The sequence below is a fragment of the Myxocyprinus asiaticus genome, chromosome 13 (genome assembly GCF_019703515.2).
Source record: "Myxocyprinus asiaticus isolate MX2 ecotype Aquarium Trade chromosome 13, UBuf_Myxa_2, whole genome shotgun sequence".
Classification (NCBI taxonomy): domain Eukaryota; kingdom Metazoa; phylum Chordata; class Actinopteri; order Cypriniformes; family Catostomidae; genus Myxocyprinus; species Myxocyprinus asiaticus.
Window position 1 is genome coordinate 23797197 of NC_059356.1, and position 22539 is coordinate 23819735.

The following is a 22539-nucleotide window of genomic DNA, read 5'->3' on the forward strand; positions in this document are numbered from 1 at the left end:
TGTTTGCCGTGAGTTGCGACCCATGTCGGTGGAGGAAGAGATCCTGGTCCCTGAGAAACGTGGTTTGCTGCGGCTTCCACTATTTCAACACGGTATTTTGGCTCCTACTTCACCTAGGCGGGAGGTTGGAATGGCTCGATCCAATCAATCGGCTGGTCAAGACATGCCCTGGGAATACTCTGTGATTGCTGAACATCAGATATCTCTCAGATTCCCGGTAGGCATTGGCTAAGGGTCAGTCAAGTAAATTGAGCAACTTGTTGCACATTTTGCTTGAGTATATCATCCCTGTATCCCTGATGCATAATCTGCTGGAGATCCGCAGCGCTGTGCATCCCTTACTTTTGGGCTCCAAGGTGGGTGGGGAGCAGAGATGACGAAACTAAAAACCCAAAACATGGCTACAAAACACACCTCAAAAAAACGTTTCTTTGACCTGGATACTGACAGTACCTCAGAAAATAGACGTGCTCTTGAGCAGAGTAATGATGACTGGCCAAAATTCATCATCATTGAAGCTGCTGCTCCAGATTTTCCAATCATCAAGCTTTCCCCTTTCGCTATACAAAAATGTATTGCAGGAATAGCGGGAATAGTAAAGGAAGTGAAAAAACTACGATCTGGACAGATTCTTGTGGAATGCAGTAAAAAGGCCAATGCTGAAAATCTACTACATGCCAGCATGTTAGCTGGAGTTCAAATAAAGACATCTCCTCATCCAACTTTGAACTACAGTAAAGGAGTAATCCGAACTAGAGTTGGATGATGTGGATGAGGAAGAAATAACGCATGAGCTCCAGACCCAAGGAGTAATGAACGTCACAAGAATCATAATCGAGTGAAGAGAGAACGATTAAAACTGGTAGGTACTTCCTCACCTTTAATAAACCGCTAATCCCAGATAAACTTCGAATTGGATACTTAAGTGTTCCAGTGGATTTATTTGTACCCAACCCTCTGCGGTGTTTCAACTGTCAAAAATACGGCCATGGATCTAATGGCTGCAACAACAAACATACCTGTTGTAACTGTGGGGAGGTAGGCCACGACAAAGGGAGCTGTGAAAAACCATCAAAATGTTGTAATTGCTCAGGTGACCATTCAGCTGCATCAAAACAGTGTCCCATGTGGATCAAAGAAAAGGAAATACAGAAGATCAGGTGTACTAAGAGAATCAGTTACCTCGAAGCAAAGAAAATGGTGGATGTCGTCCCTGTTTTTACGCTGAATAAAACCTTTGCCTCTGTTGCAAAAAAAGCTGTGAGAACAATAGACTGCCAGACAGATATCACCTGGATGCATAAAGACAAACCCCAAACCATTAACCATAGTAATATTCCCCCAAAGATGAAGAACACAGGAACCCAGAGAGAAACTCTTCTAAATGACATTCACTCCAGTCAGAGCTCAATAACAGGAAACCAAAAGGCAAATAAAAACAACGGTAAGGCAAGTTCTTCACAATCAAAAGTATCCCAAGATGAAGGCTCAAAGACAAAACAAACAAAAGATGTGGAAATGAAAGAGAATGAATACCATAGTAGAAGTCCATCCCCTAAAGGCAGAACCAAGAAAACTGTCCCTATTCTCCTTAATAGGTAATGGAAAATTATATCATCCAATGGAACTGTCGTGGTATCAGGGCAAATTTGACGGAGCTGCAGTGTCTAACTACAGTTATTAACCCTCTAGCCATATGTCTTCAAGAAACACAATTACCACCAGACTGTACTCTTAAAAATTTTACAAGTTTTAACACTTTCGGTCCCAGTGATAAGTGGGCTTCCTGTGGTACAACCATTTTAATAAGAAAAGATGTGATCCATAGTCATATAAATATTAATAGCAACCTACAGGCAACAGCATTAAGCCTGACTTTGCAGAAAACCATTACAGTCATCTCTATCTACATTCCTCCAAATTTTAACTTGACACACATGGACCTAGATCACCTTATCGCTCAGCTCCCATCTCCTTTTATTCTCATGGGAGATTTTAATAGTCATAACACTTTGTGGGGCAGTAATCACTGTAACACAAAAGGAAAGGAGATTGAAGATTTTATAGATAACCACACCTTACGTCTTTTAAATAATGGATTGAATAACTATTTACATCCAGGACATGGAACGTACTCTGCAGTCGACCTAACAATTTGTCCGCCTGAATTATTTTTAGACCTCTCATGGAAAGTTTGGCATGACCTCTGTGGAAGTGATCATTTCCCAATCGTTGTAACCATCAAAGGCAGAGAGGAAGAAACAAATGTACAAAGATGGCAAATTAAAAAAGCAAATTGGTATCAATTTCAAACCCTCTGTCATGAGAAACTGACATGGTTTCCAGAAGACAGCCCAGATGCTATGCAAAATTTCACTGAAACGCTCGTATCTATAGCTGATACAGTCCCAAGAACATCTTTAAACATTAAACATAGACGACTTCCATGGTTTGGTGATATATGTAAGGAAGCTATAATAGAGAGGAAAAAAACTGAAAGACTGTTCTTCAGACATCCATTAACTGAAAATCTTATCAAACTCAAGATGAGTAGAGCACGAGCAAGACGAATTATAAATGAAGTAAAAAAGGAAAGCTGGAGAAGATTCATTTCCAACATGACAACAAGTGCTCCATCATACAAAATATGGAACCTGATACGGAAAATGAAGGGAAAAAACAGCGGTCCTCAAACAGCACAGCACACTCTTGACTTCAAAACAAGAAATTGCAAACATTCTAGCAAAAATTTTCGAAAACAATTAATCTATTGAGAACTGCCTTCCTGCTTTTCGACTTTTCTTGCTCAGCAAGAAAAAGAAAAGATTAACTTCGACTCCAGTAACACAGAGCCATACAACCAACCTTTTTCTATGGAAGAACTACAGCGAGCCATTAAAAAATCCCACGACAAAGCTGTTGGACTGGATAAAATCCACTATCAATTTTTAAAGAATCTACCCCACCTTTCCCTGAAAATGCTCCTTAGAATTTTTAACTCCATCTGGATATCGGGAAAAATCCCATCTGCCTGGCATGAAGCAGAAATAATACCTATTCCAAAGCCAGGAAAAGACTTAACGACCCCATAAACTACCGCCCTATAGCTTTAACCAGTTGTTTATGCAAAACAATGGAGAGGATGGTCAATGATCGCCTGGTCTGGATACTGGAATCTAAACACCACATAAGTAACGCCCAATGTGGTTTCAGGAAAGGTCGGAGCACTACAGATCACCTTATTTGTCTTGAAAGCTATATTCGTGATGCCTTTACCAGAAAAGAACACGTTGTAGCTGTCTTCTTTGATTTGGAGAGCCTGTGCCACGACATGGAAATATGGAATTTTAAAGGATTTGTACCAAATGAATTTTAGAGGTCGACTGCCAACTTCATTGAAATTTTTTTATCGAACAGACTTTTTAGAGTTAAAATGGCAAACACCTTGTCTAACCTACATAAACAAGGACTTGGAGTGCCTCAAGGAAGTATCCTATCAGTAACCCTCTTCAGTATTCAAATAAATAGCATTGCAAAAGTCATTGGCTTTGATGTCCTCTGTAGTTTATATGTAGAGGATATCTGCATTTGCTACAAGAGCAAGTACATGAACACTGTCAAGCGAAAAATCCAATTGAAGATAAACAAAATGCACTCCTGGTCAACACAGAATGGTTTCAAGTTCTCACAAACAAAAACCATCTGTTTGCATTTCTGTCAGCTTTGTTTGCTACACAATGAACCAGAGCTGTTTATGGATGGAGTCCCCATTAAAGTTGTTAAAGAGAACAGGTTTCTTGGTATCACTTTTGACAATAAACTGTCTTTTATTCCTCACATTAAATCACTAAAAAAGAAATTTTTTATAGTTATGAATGTTTTAAATGTTTTCTCCAAAACCAAATGGGGAGCAGACAGCTCAACTCTCATGAACTTGTACAGAACCATGGTATGCTCAAAGCTGGACTATGGAAGTATAATTTATGGATCAGCTAGGAAGTCATACATACGACTTTTGGACACTGTACACCACCAAGGTATACGACTAGCTTTGGGAGCCTACAGAACATCACCAATCCAAAGTCTCTATGCGGAAGCCAATGAATCTTCCTTGGAAATCAGACGCCTAAAGTTGGCCTTACAATATGCAACCAAACTTAAAACAAATAAAGAAAACCCAGCCTATTCAGCAGTCTTCCCACTTCAGCATTCAACAATATATGAAAAAAAAAAAACAAGTTTCATTTGTCCATTTGGCCTACGTATAAAAACCCATTTGGAGAATCTGAAAGTGGATCTAAACAGTGTGGAACTGACACATTTCTGCAAAATTCCTCCACGGGATCTCAAAAAGCCTAAAATCCATCTGGATTTAACAAGGGACCAAAAATCCAAAACACATCCAAATGATTTCCATCAACAATTTCTGGACATGAGCAGTATGCCCGCAACATATCCCAATATACACAGATGGATCTAAATCTGGAAATAAAGTGGCAGCAGCTTTTGCAACAAACCAACTGTGTCATGGTATCCGCATCCCTGATCAAAGTTCAGTTTTCACTGCAGAGGCAAACGCTCAACTACTGGCACTGAAGTTTGAGACTGCTCCACAACACTTTTTTTTTTTTTTTTATAATAACTGATTCAAAATCATGTCTTGAAGCATTGGAAGCTACTAAAACTGATCACCCAACAATCGTGAAGATTTTAATCAAACTGTCATCTCTTGAAGCAAAGAGTTTTAATATTTTCTGCTGGGTACCTGGACACTCAGGAATCTCCGGTAATGAACAAGCAGACAGAGCTGCCAGAGAAGCACTATCTACTGAACCAGTAAAATGCCCTATACCTTCCACAGATCTGAAACCAACTCTGAATGTATATATCAAAAACAAATGGCAGTCGGAGTGGGATCAATGTTTAAACAACAAATTATGAGAAATAAATATTGTTGTTGGAACAAGATATGTGTTCCCTTTTAATAATCGCTGGGATCAAGTCATTTATACACGATGCCGGATAGGACATACAAGATTCACACACCAATTTTAACTATCAGGAGAAAATTCACCAAATTGCTCATCTTGTCAGAACCCACTATCCATTAAACATATTTGACTGGACTGTCATACCTCTACACATCTGAGGAACCTGTATTATTCAGTTGATTCTTTTGAAAAGGTTTTTAATCAAGTGAATCCAAATTTAGTTTTAAGGTTTTAAGGAAAAATGAATCTTAAACACCTCATTTAACTTATTTAACTATTTTAAATAACTAAACCTGGTTCCCGCCATGAATATAGCCATAGAAGCTGGCATGGTGTAAAAAATGAAAGAAACAAACAAACTTGACCAAAACTTGTGCTCCAGATTCGTCATTAAACTTGAGGTGAACCAAACGTGGTGCCAATGTTTCCCGAACCGTGGGTGGTGAACTGTACGATTCGGTTTTTTACCAAGAACCGTTACACTCCTAGTACAAATGACCTCTTGTATGTCAAAAGATCAAAGAAAATTGTATTCCTCATTTCATGACCCCTTTAAAGCAATCTGTCAGACACCCTACCATAAAGAATTGGCAAGAGACTTCATAAACTAATCTGTCCACAACACCTCACAACTAAAATTGTGGATTATGCATAATGATAATGATTTTAAAATCTGATAAATCACAATTATTGTTGGATACAGTGAATATATACAATCATTGCTTTAAATAATGAGGATGATTTAAGATGCGACTTCTAAAAGTTTACCATGCTCAAACTACACGCAAATGCACTGCACACTGTCAGCACGCTTAAACAATACAAACTTGGGTTTGGGCCAAGCAACCAAACCAAGTGTGAAAGCAGCCTATCCTAAGAATTCCATTTCTTGCTTCCAAATATTTCTTCCTCAAAAATAAAAAAAATAATTGTGAGTGGAATAGTTTAGGAACCAGTACCATTATCTTAGTAGGAATCTGAATTGGAACCGGAATTGTTAAATTACCAACGATTCCCATGCCTAATCATCAGAGTTAGGTGAACACTATAGTGTGATGTCTCATACAAGCCTCTCATAATGTGCCTGACTCTTGTCATCAGCTATTCGTTTTCTGGAGGAAAGGTGAACGGAAAGTAGTCTTTTATTTGCGAATGTTGAGCTTTCAAGGTGGGGGGCTATACTCCCCTGAGGTTTATCTGTGTAGTTTTTCTGTGCATAGAAGTGTGGAGTGTAAATTGTCAGAACAGGTGATGTTTCATGCCTAACAGCTTTTAAGCAGTGATTGGGGTCAGAGTTTAAACAAAGGCAGCCTCAGAGTTGCCTGTTATATGACTGGGATATACTCATCCTTTCTTTAGGGAACACACACCATGCATTTGTCTTATGCAGTGTCCCTATTCGACTCAGGTTACGTCAATTGCTCCTCTTTGTAATCCCTCAAATCTCTCTCTCACTCAGTATTGCTGTTCTGCTGCCACAACATGCTATGCTGTCTCAGAAGGCAGGAGCGTGTGAAATCGTGACCCTGCCGAGAGCGTGTTTTTCTTTGTGTAAGCGCACACAATATTGCCTTGAAATATATGTGGGTGTCTGCTATTGCATGTTAGCGTACCCACAAAATGTTACAATTTGCACTTTGGTCAAGTGCAGTAAGTATGTTGTATAGAGTTAATTTATCGCAGTGATCTGAAGAATCTTAAAAGAAAAGTAGCTCAGTACTTTGAAAATCTGTGCTTTAGCAGCCAGTCCTGTTGTGAGCAGATTTTGTGTGTGTGTGTGTGTGTGTGTGTGTGTGTGTGTGTGTTTGTCACTGGCCTGTCATTTGGACTCACTGTCTCCCTGTAGCAGAGGCTTGTGATGGCACACAGAGCCAAAGAGTGATGCTAAACATGATATCAGCATAACGGACAGTTCACAGGATACTTGTCTCAAAGGAATAGTTCACCAAAAAATGAAAATTCTCTCATAATTTACTCACACTCATGCCATCCCAGATGTGTTTTACTGTCTGTCTTCAGCAGAACACAATTGAAGATGTTTAGAAGAATATTTCAGCTCTGAAGGTCCATAAACTTTGAATGGTGTTCAAAAAGTGAATGGTTGCCAACTTTTTGAACCTCCAAAAAGTACATATATATAACCATTATAAAAATAACCCGTATGATTCCAGTGGTCTAATTAATGCCTTCTGAAGCGAAACGCTAGGTGTTTTTAAGAAATAGATCAATATTTAACACTTTTTCTTTTTTTACTAAAAATGTTCACTTCCGGCCAGCTTGTTGAGGAGGGTGGATTTCAAACTGCCTCTCACGTCACGTAAGCGCGTAAGTCTCCTCTGCATAGATTAGGGGTCAGGAACCTTTTTTCACTAAGGAGCCAGTTTTTAAATGTTTGGTTGATGCATTTTTTCGAAAGAGCCATACCACAAATTTATAATTTACTATTTTCAAAAACAAACAAATATGCGAAAATTAATAGGTAACATGTTGCAATATGTAATTGAGTACACGTGTTTGTGCGGGTCTCCATAAAATTACATAAAAATGTAACTTCCCTTATGGGCTGGGAGATATGTAAAAAATATTTTAATGATAATCGCCTTTAAAATATTGCGATATCTGATTATATGTCAAGGGTCGGTGAATATTTTTGCTTTAAAAATTAATTTATTGAAACACGAAAAACGTAGACATTTCTAAATTCAAATTGCACTTTAAACGAAACAAAAAAAGCAATTAAAATAAAGTGATTAAAAAAATCTTATATATAACCACCTCCCCAAATACAAACATTTACTGTCTCCAACGGCCCCATTTGCCATCACACAAGTATCAGTACGCGGTAACAGGTGAAAAATTACTTATAGCTTACAATTTAAGAACAAAAGACAATTATAAATGTAAAGATAATTACAATAATCATCATAATAAATAAGCCTAATAAATTCCGTTGTGTTCCCAAAAAATGCTGCCAAATGTGTGTTCTTATCTAATGTGTTTGTATTGCATTTTGATAATGCAGTTTATGCTGCCAAAAGAAAACAGAATTTTAGGTTCAAGGTGAACGTGTCTTGTATTTCTTTATGATTTAATCAACTTCGTTTTTGTTTCTTTAATACAAAAATACCTGTATATATTACTGAACCTGCAGAGTTGCGTTCACAATGTGTAAGAGCAGATTGCTCCGTGGAAATGAAGCGAAACTCACAGTACCTCACGAGATGATCGGAGATCATTTGCAGCATTCTCATAGATTACATTATTCTTGCAAACAGTTTTCAGTCGAATTAAACAGAAAAAGGAGTGATAATTCTTTACATGCGCTTGCTCCATGAGACGGTCCCGCTGCACGCCTCTGAACAAACAGCGAATCAGACACGGGTATTGACGGCTTTTCTTTTGTCTGTTCTTAAAAATATAATAAAGTGTGTTTCTTCAAGCGCGTCTTCTTGACTAACAGCATTTCTTGTCACGTGTCACTCCAAGATGTCTTACAGGTCACCCACCTGTTGTGGGTAGATGAGCAAAATTACTCGCACATGAAATACATTTGAACGAGGAGCTCATGAACTGGATTGAGCCTCGTCGCATTTTACGGGTGGCGGGCGCTATTTCACACCCTGGGCGCACATAAAAAAAATGAACGTTCATGAAATCGCTTGTCGAAAATGCTCTTAACAGCTAAGAACAATAGTTATTGGGAAACGAGGCCCAGAACTCTATGCATGTGCGTGTCTTGGAGAAGCGCTTTTATTGCACTCGTGAACAGCAGAGCTCACTGCGCACATATAAAATCAGACACGCATCGACGGCTTTTCTTTCGTCTGTTCTTCAAAATAGAATCACATTTCATCAAACATGCGTCTTTGTCTAATTTCTTGTCATATATCACTCCAAGAGATCTTACTGGTGGCCTTTTACAGTGGCTGGTACATCAGCAAAATACTCCGCATGAAAAATCTGCATTTGGCGGGTGTTCATTTCAAACCTTGTTCACCAGGAGTAGACTGTACGACAAATTCGGAAGAAAGGAAATCAAAACAGTGTCATTGACTTCAAGCTTTGCAATCGCACCCACACTTTCTGCTGGAAAATTATTTCTAGAAAGTTTTAAACGATCATGTGTTGGTGAATGGTGAGACACCCGGCGAGCCACTTGATTTTGTACAAAGAGCCACTTGTGGCTATGGACCGAAAAGCAGTTAATGCAGCGGCCTGAGTGAGGAGGTCGGTTTGAGGCATCTCCATTCACTCACTTGCATTCAAACTGATTCAAACAGTTCTCCTTGTTCACCGTTCCAAGATGGCGCCACAGTTGACGTAACCAAACCAGCCAAATGAGGCATCTATGTATGACTCTCTCTGCTCCTCTGTTGTAAACAACACTGCGCTTCTGTTTTTTTTTCTTTGTATTTCATGTGTCAGTTCTCGCGTGAACTTGCCAACGCACTTGACCTTGACCCTCGTGAATTTTTTGTAAAAAAGTTTCAAATATTGATCCATTTCTTACACACCGAGCGTTTCGCTTCACTAGACATTAATTAATCCACGGGAGTCTTATGGATTACTTTTTATGATGGCTATAAGAGCATTTTGCAGCTTCTAAAATTTGGCACCCATTTACTTGCATTTTATGGACCTACTGAGCTGAAGTATTCTTCTAAAAATCTTCATTTGTGTTCTGAAGAAAAAAGTCATACAGATCTGGGATGGCATGAGGGTCAGTAATTGATAAGAGAATTTTCATTTTTGGGTGAACTAATACTTTAAGCTCTTTCTGTTGGTATTAAATACATTTTCTGTCCACTCATTTGCCATATGATCCTGCACTTTATAAACATACATTTTCATAGATTAATGTGTATAGTTTTGAAATCAAAACTTTAGTTTTTATTCAAAATAATGCACTTGAAAATTGGATTTGTGTCCCAAGAGTAACTGCATGTTACTGTTTGAGTGGTCCCCGCTTTATGATGTAATAGGCCTTACTCTTACTGCATATCAAGAGGTTGGAGCCATAGCCTAGTTGTTGGGCTTATTGAGCAGTGGCACTAACATGGGAGACACTGGTTCGATTTCATAGTGGATTTTATCGATACGATAACTAAGTTGGGCAGTACCTGCTAATAACCGATTAATCAAACGATAGATTTTAAAATTGATACTGAGTGAAAAAATAACACTCCAAGTAAAATAGTGCTGAACTTTATTATAAAAATAACAGTACTGACTGAACCAAGAAAATGTATTGTACTTTTTTAAATGGAATAAGTATGAAATGATATTCGAATTTTAAAGTCAGCTGATTTTTAAATTGACGTTGTTTCCTTAGTCCACAAGAGGGTGCAATAAATACATTAACCATTCAGCACTGTTATATTATTGCATAGAACATTCCTATCCTGGCTGTTAAAAAAGAGCATTTCATTTTCAACTAATGTGCATAAAATAAATAAAAAGTTTTAGTCAGTCCATATTCTCAAATGTTAATTCAAAAGTAAAATGAGGGGGGAAAATGCTTCAATAGTTCACATGGTGTTACACTTGCACTGATTCCTACTACTCCAGACTCAAGCTTCATAATAACAGCGAAATACCCCATTGTTTTTTATTCAGTACAGTTGTATGTAGTAACAATATTCACAGATGGCAGTGGTATTTGACTGAACTTGTTGGTGAAGTGGCTCAGACTATGAGCCCAGATCAGGAGCTGTTCAAACAGATGGAACACAACAGACTGGAACAGAACGCGAGGATCTTGAGACACACATTTCCAAGTTGAACATCTTTCCTGACAAAGAATTAAACAACTCATTGCTTAATCTCAGAAATGCTTAAAAGAGAGCAACGGCCAAAGACCTCCACCTACTGTAAGGGGCTGTTCACACTGAACGCTTTTGCAAACATCCATTTGTTTTTCTATGTAAATGCACACTAGGCAACACCTTTGTTTCCCTTTGTTTTTGTTTATTCAGTGTCTCGTGCAGGAGTGCTCTTTTTAGTTGATGTGTCTAAAAGAACTTTAAAAGCATATTGAGACACCTGCTTTCTGTTAAACTCTATTTGTTGTGCTGTATCTAACGTTTTTAGAGCAAAAATATGATCAATCTGAAGTCATCATTTTACAGTGAGGACAAAAATAAGTTTCTCTCGGCTGCATGAAGATATTAATTTGCTTTCTCACATCACTAGCTTTAAATATGCAACCTAGCTGGCTAACGAATGCGTAAACATGACCAGCTGGATATAAATTAATGCAAATAGATGGTAATAGATGGTAACAATTGTGACATTTAAACATTTGGGTATGACTTGTGTATTTATGTCACAATGTTCTAACCTCTTGAGGTTAGTTTTAATGTTAGTGTCCTCTCAGTCTTATCGGCAAGCATACTGCTGTTCTCTATTAATGCAGCATCTAGTCAACAAATTAATTTCTTTATAATGGTATGACAACATGTACTGTAATTAGACCACTGTAATCATATGGGTTATTTTTATGATGGTTATATGTACTTTTTGGAGCTTCAAAAAGTTGCCACCCATTCTCTTGCATTTTATGGACCTTCAGAGCTGAAATATTCTTCTAAACATCTTTTAATTGTGTTCTGCTGAAGACAGACAGTCATACACATCTGGGATGGCATGAGGGCGAGTAAATTATGAGAGAATACAGTACTACGTGTACTTTAAATCTGCATCCGAAGTGTTCCGCTCCATGCAGAGTGTAGTCTCACTTGACAAAACAAACATCACAAGGCATCAGTGAAGTGATAGTTTTTATTTCACCTCATATATCTTACTGTATAATAACAGTGGACCCTTCCCAGCCGCTCCAGCACCGGACACAACAGGGAAAAACTATCGGTGTGGATTTTTGCCGATAACCGATAGTTCCAGAAATCTATTATCGGTGCAGATTAATCGGCAAAACCGATATATCAGTCGACCTCTAATGCCCATATTGTTTTCCAATCCCATTCGCTTGCTCTCCCCCCACCAATTCAGTTACCTCTTCTTCACTGTCTCTATTCAGTAGAAAGTGGCAAAAGAAAATAAAAATAAATAAATAAATTGAGAGTAGAATAAAAAGAGCAGGAGGGGTGAGAGTATCTTCCCTAGACTGACTGACCTATCTTTCATAGAGAAAAAGAAGAGTAGGTGGATTGGAAATCACCCTCCCTTTCAAGGTGACCTCGTTTTTCTGATTAAATTCCTGCTGCCAGAATTGAGGCAGATGAATGATCCTGTTAGTCTGGAGTTTTGGCTTTGTGCTTGAAGCCAAAGTTGTTTCATGAAAACTGGATATTTCAGTTCTGTTTGCTCATTTCCTGTTGAAAATTGGAACATGGTTCCATCTGTATGTTTTGTCAACATTTTATCATATATATAATTTTACAGAGACTGTTTGCTTTGCTTTAATCTGTCTTCTCTTTTTTTATTGCCGCCGCCTCTTAGGGTGGAAATCACTTTGACCAGTATGAGGAAGGTCAGTTGGAGTTGGAACAGGCCTCTTTGGACAAGCCCATAGAATCGGTAAGACCACACCCCTCACTTGGTACTTTTGCACTAGAAAAGCAGCTTCCTGTGTGTGACAGTGGATGATTGGTCCAGTCAGGGATAGCCACACCTCCTTTGTAGTCAGCCCTTCCCCCTGATGTAGTGATAAAACTTTTTGGTAAATAAGTCAGCACTCCATTTCTGTAGGCTTATGTCCCTCTGCAGCCACCATAGATCTATTCCCTGTTCTCCACTGTGACTGTCAGTGAACACAGCTGGTGTCATCACCTGTGTAACTGTATAATGTAGACACAGGTGAAGGAGATCTGTTGGATTGTACCAATCACTGTGATCAGCTTGCAGTTTTCTTCTTTTGATCACAGATATGAGCAAGGTGTGAATGTGTCTGTGTGTATTGATGTGTCTATCGATGGACATGCTTGTGTGAATGTTAGTTGATATTCCAGACTGAAGCATTTTATTTTGACATTTTTAAATTGTGGACTGGATGGCACACTGTAAAAGCAAAAGGTGGGTGATTCTCACAAAACCTGTGAAGAAAATGTCCTGATTATATTTAACCCCAAATCAATACAAAAATGTAATATTTTTAAAATGACTATCTATTTTTCAAAAAGAAAATGAAGCCTACATTTAGGACCATTACGATTGTTTGCATTGTAACATTATTTTTGGACACTTAAGCACATTTTACCCCTAAATTTTCATTACTTTAGCACGTCCGGACGTTTTACTTTACTATTCCCATTGTTTTCAATGATAATTCTCATTGCCGCAACTTTTCCCCCTCTATTTCGGTAAAACAAGTTGCAGTTGTACAAGTTCTTTTTTTAAATATAAATCAGCAAATGGCAATTCCAAGGGAGTACTACTATTATGTATAAATAGTTTAAATAATGTATAATTGTTTTCCACATTGCAGTAATGAGAATATCATAATGACTATCTTTTTTTGTAAAATGTTAATTTTATTTTAGTGCTTAACTCTCATGAAAATAATGTCACAGTGTGAAAGGTCTTAATAGTACTAAAATAGACTTCAATTTTATATTCAAAATAAAATGTATTTTGATTTTGGAGTAAAACAGGAGCAGGGCATTTTCTTGACAGGTTTTGTCAAAATCACCTAGGTAGAATAAGTCATGGACAGTCACTTACATAGAACATATAATTCAACATAGCCCAGATTCTCTCACCACCGCATCGGTTTTGATATACTACACATGATTGCTCAATTTGATGAGTAATAGCCTAATCCAAGGCTGTCTAAAAGTGCAGGCCTAGTTGGTTACAGAGTGTTGTTGTACATCAGAAGTGCTGCTGTGACTTGGATGAGCTCCATTCAGCTGCTGTGTAGGAGGATGCTAAGGGCCCTCATAATAGCCACAGTATTTCCAGACCTCAGTACAGTTAGTCCTCTCCCTTAGTTCACACACTCTCTCTCTCTTCCTGCAAATGGAGCTCCAGTAAGCATACAGAGCAAAGATACAGCTCCAAAACAAAACTGCCCCTTCAAAAGATGACTCAGAGCCAGACTCTGACAATAAAGGGCAGTCAACTAGACACACAAACATCCAGTGGGTCAATTAAGGCATTCCATCAATACATTAACTCTGACTCCAACAAAATTTGACTGACTCTGAGGCAAAACTCTGATACACAGGCACACGACCAGTTCAATTATAGAACTGCTGTGTGTGCGCACTTAAAGCTAGACTGACTTGATTTAGATGTGAGCCACTCAGTGTGTCATCCACCACCCCACATAGTGGAGAACTAGAGGGAGTATGGCCGTGTGTCCACCAAAGCATTTTTTCCTGAGGCCAGCGTATTTTTTAAAATTGTTTGCAATGGGAGTGCCGCATATTTAAAAAAGCCAGCAGCGTGACGAGGCGCTGGGCGTCTGTTCCACGCTGAACGCTGTGGGTCTATTCCATGCTTCAGCCTTCCCTTTATCCAGAGCAAGTTGCCGACATTTTTACATTCAGTACTTGTGGATGACACAAACTATCTGCGAAATGAGGTACTTGCAACACATTACTTCCGCGGATATTCTGTATCATAGCAACCAAAGCGTCTCAGCTGAAAAAACGTTGCTCCTCCAAAGCGCGCTCAAGCGCTCCCAGCTGGGCGTTTTCAGAAGAGCGCCTGGCATTTTCAACTTGCAAAAATGCTTTGGTAGACACACGGCCTATGTGTGTGTTCTGATTGTGAGAAAGTGGCACATAACTGTGTGTGTGTGTGTGTGTGACAGAGAGTACACCAGTGCCCAGTATTTTGTGTTTGTTTTTTGTGTTAGTGTTTGTGTAGGACAGTTAATGTCAGATATTTTCAGTATTGTACACAACTTGGGGTGTTCGACATTTCTCTCCTGCAGCAAATTGGCCCCAATTAGCTAAGCAGCTCTGACCCGGTTTGTATCTGCACGCTCTGCTCTCCTCCTCCTGTCTCTTTAGGGGCTCCTTGTAACGCTTTTCTCACTCTCTCTGTCTCTCACCTACTCTCTCTATTTCTGTCTCTCTCTCACTCTCATCATTCTGTCCCTCTCTCTGTCTCTCCAACACAGTGATTCGGTGTACAGTACCCTCTGTCATTATATGCTGGCATGGTGCTTGCGCAACTAGGACTGCATTTTTCGCTAACTAGGCATGTAGATAATATCGCAGGCAGCTCTCATCTCTGTCTGTCTCTTTCCACTGGTTTACTCTGTAATTTCAGAGGCTTGCATGCCCGATGCCTCTCTCCTTCTCTCCAGGTCATTCTCTCTGCTCCAGTCATATGACAGACCCCATTATTTAGACATGTACCTTCTGTTCTAATTGGATAAAGTCCTGAAAGACAGGAAGGTTTATGTATTTACATTAAATTAGTTCATTTAAAAGGACACATTAGAATCTGGTGTACTTCCCTATTCTCAAATGTATCAAGTAAATTTTTTTTATAAGGTCTTGCTTCTAAAAAGAAACTTGATTTTCATCTAAGATGTTGTTAACTTCAAAGCTAAAAAAAAGAGTTGTGTGTCCTATCGATGTTTAAAAGCAGGTCATCTTTTTAATGAATTCCACCAGTTTATATAAAAATATAAATTTATTTTTCCATGTGTTGACAATATAGTGATACTGGAAATAAATGTGAATGTGATGTTAAAAGCAGATAATATATTTTTTTTAAATGCAACTTCCTTAAATTCTTTCAGAAGACATACAGCTCAAAAGTTTGCATACCCTGGCAGAAATTGTGAAATTCTGGCATTGATTTTGAAAATAGGACTGATAATGCAAAAGGATATTTAAAAAAATATATATTTAAGGATAGTGATCATATGAAGCCATTTATTATCACATAGTTGTTTGGCTCCTTTTTAAATCATAATGATAACAGAAATCACCCAAATGGCCCTAATCAAAAGTTTACATACCTTTTGAATGTTTGGCCTTGTTACAGACACACACAAGGTGACACACACAGGTTTAAATGGCAATTAGTGTCTGTGTATAAATAGTCAATGAGTTTGTTAGCTCTCACGTGGATGTACTGAGCAGGCTAGATACTGAGCCATGGGGAGCAGAAAAGAACTGTCAAAAGACCTGCGTAACAAGGTAGTGGAACGTTATAAAGATGGAAAAGGATATAAAAAGATATCCAAAGCCTTGAAAATGCCAGTCAGTACTGTTCAATCACTTAAGAAGTGGAAAATTCAGGGATCTCTCGATACCAAGCCAAGGTCAGGTAGACCAAGAAAGATTTCAGCCACAACTGCCAGAAGAATTGTTCAGGATACAAAGAAAAACCCACAGGTAACCTCAGGAGAAATACAGGCTGCTCTGGAAAAAGACGGTGTGGTTGTTTCAAGGAACACAATACGACGATACTTGAACAAAAATGAGCTGCATGGTCGAGTTGCCAGAAAGAAGCCAATGCCACAAAAAAGCTCGGTTACAATATGCCCGACAACACCTTGACACGCCTCACAGCTTCTGGCACACTGTAATTTGGAGTGACAAGACAAAATAGAGCTTTATGGTCACAACCACAAGCGCTATGTTTGGAGAGGGGTCAACAAGTATTGTGCTCCTTGAAACAACCACACCGTCTTTTTCCAGAGCAGCCTGTATTTCTCCTGAGGTTACCTGTGGGTTTTTCTTTGTATCCCGAACAATTCTTCTGGCAGTTGTGGCTGAAATCTTTCTTGGTCTGCCTGACCTTGGCTTGGTATCAAGAGATCCCCGAATTTTCCACTTCTTAATAAGTGATTGAACAGTACTGACTGGCATTTTCAAGGCTTTGGATATCTTTTTATATCCTTTTCCATCTTTATAAGTTCCATTACCTTGTTACGCAGGTCTTTTGACAGTTCTTTTCTGCTCCCCATGGCTCAGTATCTAGCCTGCTCAGTGCATCCACGTGACAGCTCATATTGCAATTTAAAAAGTCATAGCTGTGGGATATTAACCTTTAATTGCCATTTAAACCTGTGTGTGTCACCTTGTGTGTCTGTAACAGGGCCAAACATTCAAAGGTATGTAAACTTTTGATCAGGGCCATTTGGGTGATTTCTGTTACCATTATGATTTAAAAAGGAGCCAAACAACTATGTGATAATAAATGGCTTCATATGATCACTATCCTTAAACATGCAGGGCTCAGCGATATGGATTTTTCCTGTTCGCCCATTCGGGCCAGTAGTTCAGATTTTAATTGCCCTGCTTACATTTCACTGATCCCAACACAAAAAATATATGCTCTAACAATTTTTATATATTATTGCCAGGAAAAATATTTATCTTTTTTATTAAATGTTGAGTTTTCTTTACGAAAAACTAGCTTTGCTGGATAAAAATGGCATACAATGCAAACATTACTAATTGATTTGTAGTTTTTAACCAATTCTTACTGGTCATTTTAAATTCTTCAACAAAAACTCTTATGTTAGCCAACCAGATACCTTGGTTTCCTTGATGAAAAGTTTAAATCAGTAGAATTTGCAACAATAATGTTTAATACATCACATAATTCCAAATATTTTCATTGCATAAAAACATGTTTACATGATAAACAAATGTAACATTTTGCGACAACGCAGATAGTTCAATCAACTGGCCTGAAACTCTCTCACACTGCAGGCCATCCTTTAGCTTTTTTAACCCTGACATGTAATAATTTGAATCGGAGATTTCGTTATATCCAAAAATCCCATGTTTTTTATGTTTATACTTTTAACACAAGCCATAGAAGTATGATTTCAAGTGTCTAGTTATGAACAGGATAAACCCTTTTCCAGCAAGATTTCTCAGGCCTCAACATGAGCAACTCTTCAGATCTTTTGGATGTAGTTTGGAGCACCCACCATCCCAGAGCGCGGGTCAGAAGGACACGAGAGAGAGAGAGAGAGAGAGCAGGAGAGGTGGCCTGGCTGCCTGCCTGAACCAAATAAATGACTCCTGCTCCTGCTCTATTGTCTATGGAGGGGTGTGGAAAGCAGAGCTGCCACATGCAGTGTTCATGAAGAGTAAAAGCACAACACACTGCAGGAAACGATGGCTATCCCTGTCAATTCTTACAGCGTATATATAGTTCACATAGTATTGAGGGCACATGATGTACAGTAACACAAAAGCACATTAGATTTCATGTAGAGAGAGGCATATTTGCCCTTCAGTTTCCTGTTCTAAATCTGGAGTGTCAGAGCTATTTTTCACCAAACAGCAATGGTGTATTTATATCACTGAATGCCTAGCAGCTGGTCCGGGTGGACGGTGACAGCCATCACTGCATGTATGTGTGTCTTGGATTAGAGTACTGTGTTTGTCATGCACTTGTTTCCCTTGCCCCTCCTCTGCCAATCATTCTGTGTGATCTGTAGGCAGCTAGAGGTCTGTGGTACTTTAATTGGGATCTTCTCTTATTTTCCTTTATGCTTTTATCTACTCATTCCCTCTTCTATCTTGCTCTCTAAACACCTTTTTTTTGTATGTATGCATGTTAAGTCAGTAGTATTAGTTTCTCTCTCTCTCTCTCTCTCACACACACACTCCCCTTCATCTTACTATGTACCTCAACCCTCATCTTTCTTTCCCTTGTCCCCCAACCCAAGGAGATGTGCATTGGGCAGTGATCTAGTAAAAAATTACAAACATCATAACAAATCTTTCACACACACATCATACTTAATTATTTAAACTTTTTTTTTTGTATTTGACTGACTGTTCTGTTGACTTCACTTAGACCACTGTTGGAAACTCCCATGAATTGCTATGATTGTAGCTCACTGCAAGTATTTACCACCTAATTGGCCAGAAGTTGACGCATGCATTCTTCAAACATTTCACTTCACACGGTTTAGGTTTGCCACTGCGTGGATACACATACTCTATACCCCTCAGTGAAGCAGTCGATGAACTCCTGTGTGAAAATTAAACCAAGGAATGTTCTTAGGGAAAGGTCAAGGTTCGTCATTTTGTGACAGCCCTGACCTGTAGACACCGATCCTACATCTGTGTTTTTGATCATCTATGTTAACAGTTTGTTCGCTATAAGAAGTCTATTTTTATTACAGGAAATTTGTGAGGTTGATGCTCAGGAATTCTCAAGTGCAGTGGCCCCAAACTGATTTGGACACTTAATGTGTAAATATCATTGCATTAGATAACAAAATATCAATCCAAGTGGCTTTTATTTTAAAGACAGCACAAGCATATTTTGCTGAAATAAAGTTTAAGTATTAAAGGATAAAACAATAGATATAGACAAACTGTTCAAAATTAAAACAAAGTTTGACACTTTCAGGTTGTCAAACTAAGTTGTACACATCCATAGTTAATGTGATGAATTATACCCGTAGTTACTCTGCTAGAACACATCTGTGAATTTGAGCAGAACTGAGTTTATCCACTAAACCTTACCTTGGTAGCAGTTGATCAAAAGTAATTTCAAAATGGCCAAGAAACTGAAGTTCTGAGAAAAGGTGTATCGTTTGCAGATGCTACTTGGTTTTAAATTTTATATGTAATGAGATTCATACATTAAGCGTGGCTTAAGTGTCCAAATACACTTGGGGTCTCTGTAGTGAAGAGTATTATTTAAATTTTAAAAAGTGAAGAGGATTACTAATGAAAATAAAAACCACACATTGCCCCTCTGCTTTCCTCCCATTTGGTCCTGAGCAGTTCAATGAATGCGTTATATTTCTCTCTTTCACATTTCCCCCCTCTCTTCCTTAAGCACACTGATACAACACCAGCTGTCCAGGTCCCCAAACAAACATAATCACCCCCAAACTATCTCACAGTTTGAAGAGACTGTAATCGCTCACCTGCTACCCTACCTTAACTTGGACACCTCTGCCACACTCTCCTGCTCTGATTCACTCTGGCTCATGCTGTTAATAGCCCTCACTCACTTAAAAGCAACTGACCATTGCCGTCCTGCTGTGGAGTATGACGGTCTTATGAAGGTGAGTTTAGTGGGAACACTGTCACCTCACAGGCCTAAACAGTCTCATCCTCAGCCACCACAGACAGGCTCTGATTTGACATTTTCAATGGGGCCATCGGTTTCTAGTGTGGTTATATCACTATTTTTATTTCCAGTGTGTCAGCATGATAATCCTTCAAATCCTGTGAGCACATGCTATTTTTGTGGGCTGGTTATCCAATTTTTTTAATGGAAAGAATGATAGACCCTAGAATATAAAAATGCCTTAAGAATGTCTTTGAAAGGTAAAAAAGATTTGCAAGCTACAACAGTTTATGGGGCCATTTATATTCTCTGTTATATTGATTATATATTGTCATGTCCTATGCATCTGCCCACAAAATTTTTACATGGTGGCATGTTTTTGTAACATCACAGCCGTAAATTTCCCTGTAATGCACAACATAAATCACTTAAGATATTTTTGTCATTGTTTTTGCTTCTGCTTCTATAGTATAATCCAATTCAGATTATAATTGGCTTTATAAGGCAAAAGGTAGGCAAAAGTCAGTCTTAATGAAGCCATCTTAAACACTTATATTACTTGTCCCGGCAGACCCTTACACACATTCATAGCCACACTGGAATGAAGAAATGCACACGCTGCCCTGCACATCTCTCTCCCTGTTTTTAATTGAATCCCACCCTTTCCCTCCCTGCTATTACTATGGTAACAATCCCACTCCCCCCTCTCACTTTTTTTTTTTTTTTTTTTTTTTTTTGTCTGAGTATTTGTTTGGACAAAATAACATTATTTTTAATTTGTTTTTTTTGAGCATATATATATATATATATATATATATATATATTTATTAACTGACCGTTAGTGGATGTGTAGATGTGTGAATTTACTGTGGTAATGTAGTGGATCAAAGAGACAGTTTGACCATTAGAAAGCTGTAGAGATTGGCAAGTTTCTTCAGTTTTGTGTGACATTTGACTGTTCTTTTGACAGCCCAGGGTTTAAAAGCCAGGTTCGTATGGACATGTTTTCACTCCACTTGCACTGCTGTTGGATTCTTCGGCGTTGTTGCTCTTCATCTGTCTGTTTTATTTTAGTGCATTCATCAGTTTGTCTGCACAAAACCCACCCGCTTCCCACATCTGCCTGACATGCCAAAGCCTTAATCATTGTGCCTGTGATTGGCTCAAGGCCACATTCAACTGATTCTGATTGGCTGATATGAGTAATAAGACTAAACTAAGACAACTCTTCTTTTAAAGTTTTGTTCTATTGGTCTCCTGTTTAAGAGGGAGGAGTTTAGATCTACTATGTAAAGTGCTCCACTCAGCAGGAAGCGTTAACCTGAGGTCAGCTCAACGCGTTCCCTGTTTAGATGCCTTGCCAGTCCATGGAATGATGAAATGCTGTGTTGTTAGCAGAGGATGCTGCAGAGCCACTGCATTGCAGGCCATTTGGGCTGGGCTTACTGCAGGCGCATCTGCACTGCTGATAAACTGAAGATCCTGGGACTTGCATTCTTTGGATCCTCCAGTCTGTATTCACAGTGGTGAATCAGGTTGTACCTTACATATTGTAATAAATCCTTTTTTTCATCTAATTATTTAGATATGTCTATGGTGATGTATTCATTCACTTTAGAACATGTAAGTCTCATGCTTGAATTGGCCTTATCCTGGCTTTGACATGTGCTCTGTGGCCTCCCCTGCTAACTATAAATAGAGAAATGGAAATTATCTGATAGAGAGTTATCCCCCAGTCTTTTTTGCATCTCTTTAATTTGAATGGAAGAACACGTACAGAAGTATTTGGGTGTCCTGAAGGGGATATTTTACAAGATGAACATTAGTGCAGCTCCCCACGCGTTTGCCATCTGGAGAAAACATTTGTATATTCTTGCCACACACGCAGGAGTAGATATAAGTCAACTGAAGATTTAACACAGTTATTCTATATGTCGTATTGTAAGATGGTTTTCCAAACTCTTTGATGCCAAGAATTTCCTAATTAAAAGGTTTATTTTTTTAACCATTTATACTAAATATTTGGCTTTTATATTGTACATATATTTATATTATAAAGCCGGGAAAAAATACAAATATTTTCTGGAACATTTTTATTTTGTATTAAGTCGGCAGCATATCTCTTTTCTATCCACTATTATGTAATGTTAGATGGTAAAGTCTGAAAAGACACATTTTAAATTCAATTGAAATGTGTTAGTTGTCTTTTGAAGCAGAATGAAACGGTAATATATTCAAATGTGATAAATATTACTTTTTTTTTTTTACCCTTTTTTTCCCCCATGGACCCAAAGCACCCTCTTCAAGACCCCAGTTTGAAAACTCCTGTGTAAAACCTTATTTTCCTACCCTATTGTTTAATTTCATGAAGAAAGATGAACAGCAAGATGCCTTGCATTCAAATGTGCTTCAGAATTTCTCATTTGAATCCAGTGTAATCTTAACCCAACCCTTAAGTGAGTTAGCAAGCCAGACATATCAGGAGGCCTGTTGCAATAACCCCATTAAATAAATGAAGAATATATATATATAATATGAGTAAATCCCAGTTGCAATCTTGATACAAAAG

General features: G+C 38.4%; 1 protein-coding gene across 5 annotated transcripts in view; it reads left to right on the forward strand.

The window, feature by feature from the left end:
- LOC127450811 (G patch domain-containing protein 8-like) overlaps positions 1 to 22539 on the forward strand; it is an 80778-nt gene that overhangs the window by 16726 nt on the left and 41513 nt on the right. For 4 of the 5 annotated variants that reach the window (XM_051715183.1, XM_051715186.1, XM_051715187.1 and 1 more), the window contains one exon: positions 12450 to 12527. In XM_051715183.1, the coding sequence (XP_051571143.1) occupies positions 12450 to 12527 (78 nt within the window). Of the gene's footprint in view, positions 1 to 12449; positions 12528 to 20940; positions 20960 to 22539 lie in introns of all 5 variants that reach the window. The other variant, XM_051715185.1, reaches the window with a different exon arrangement.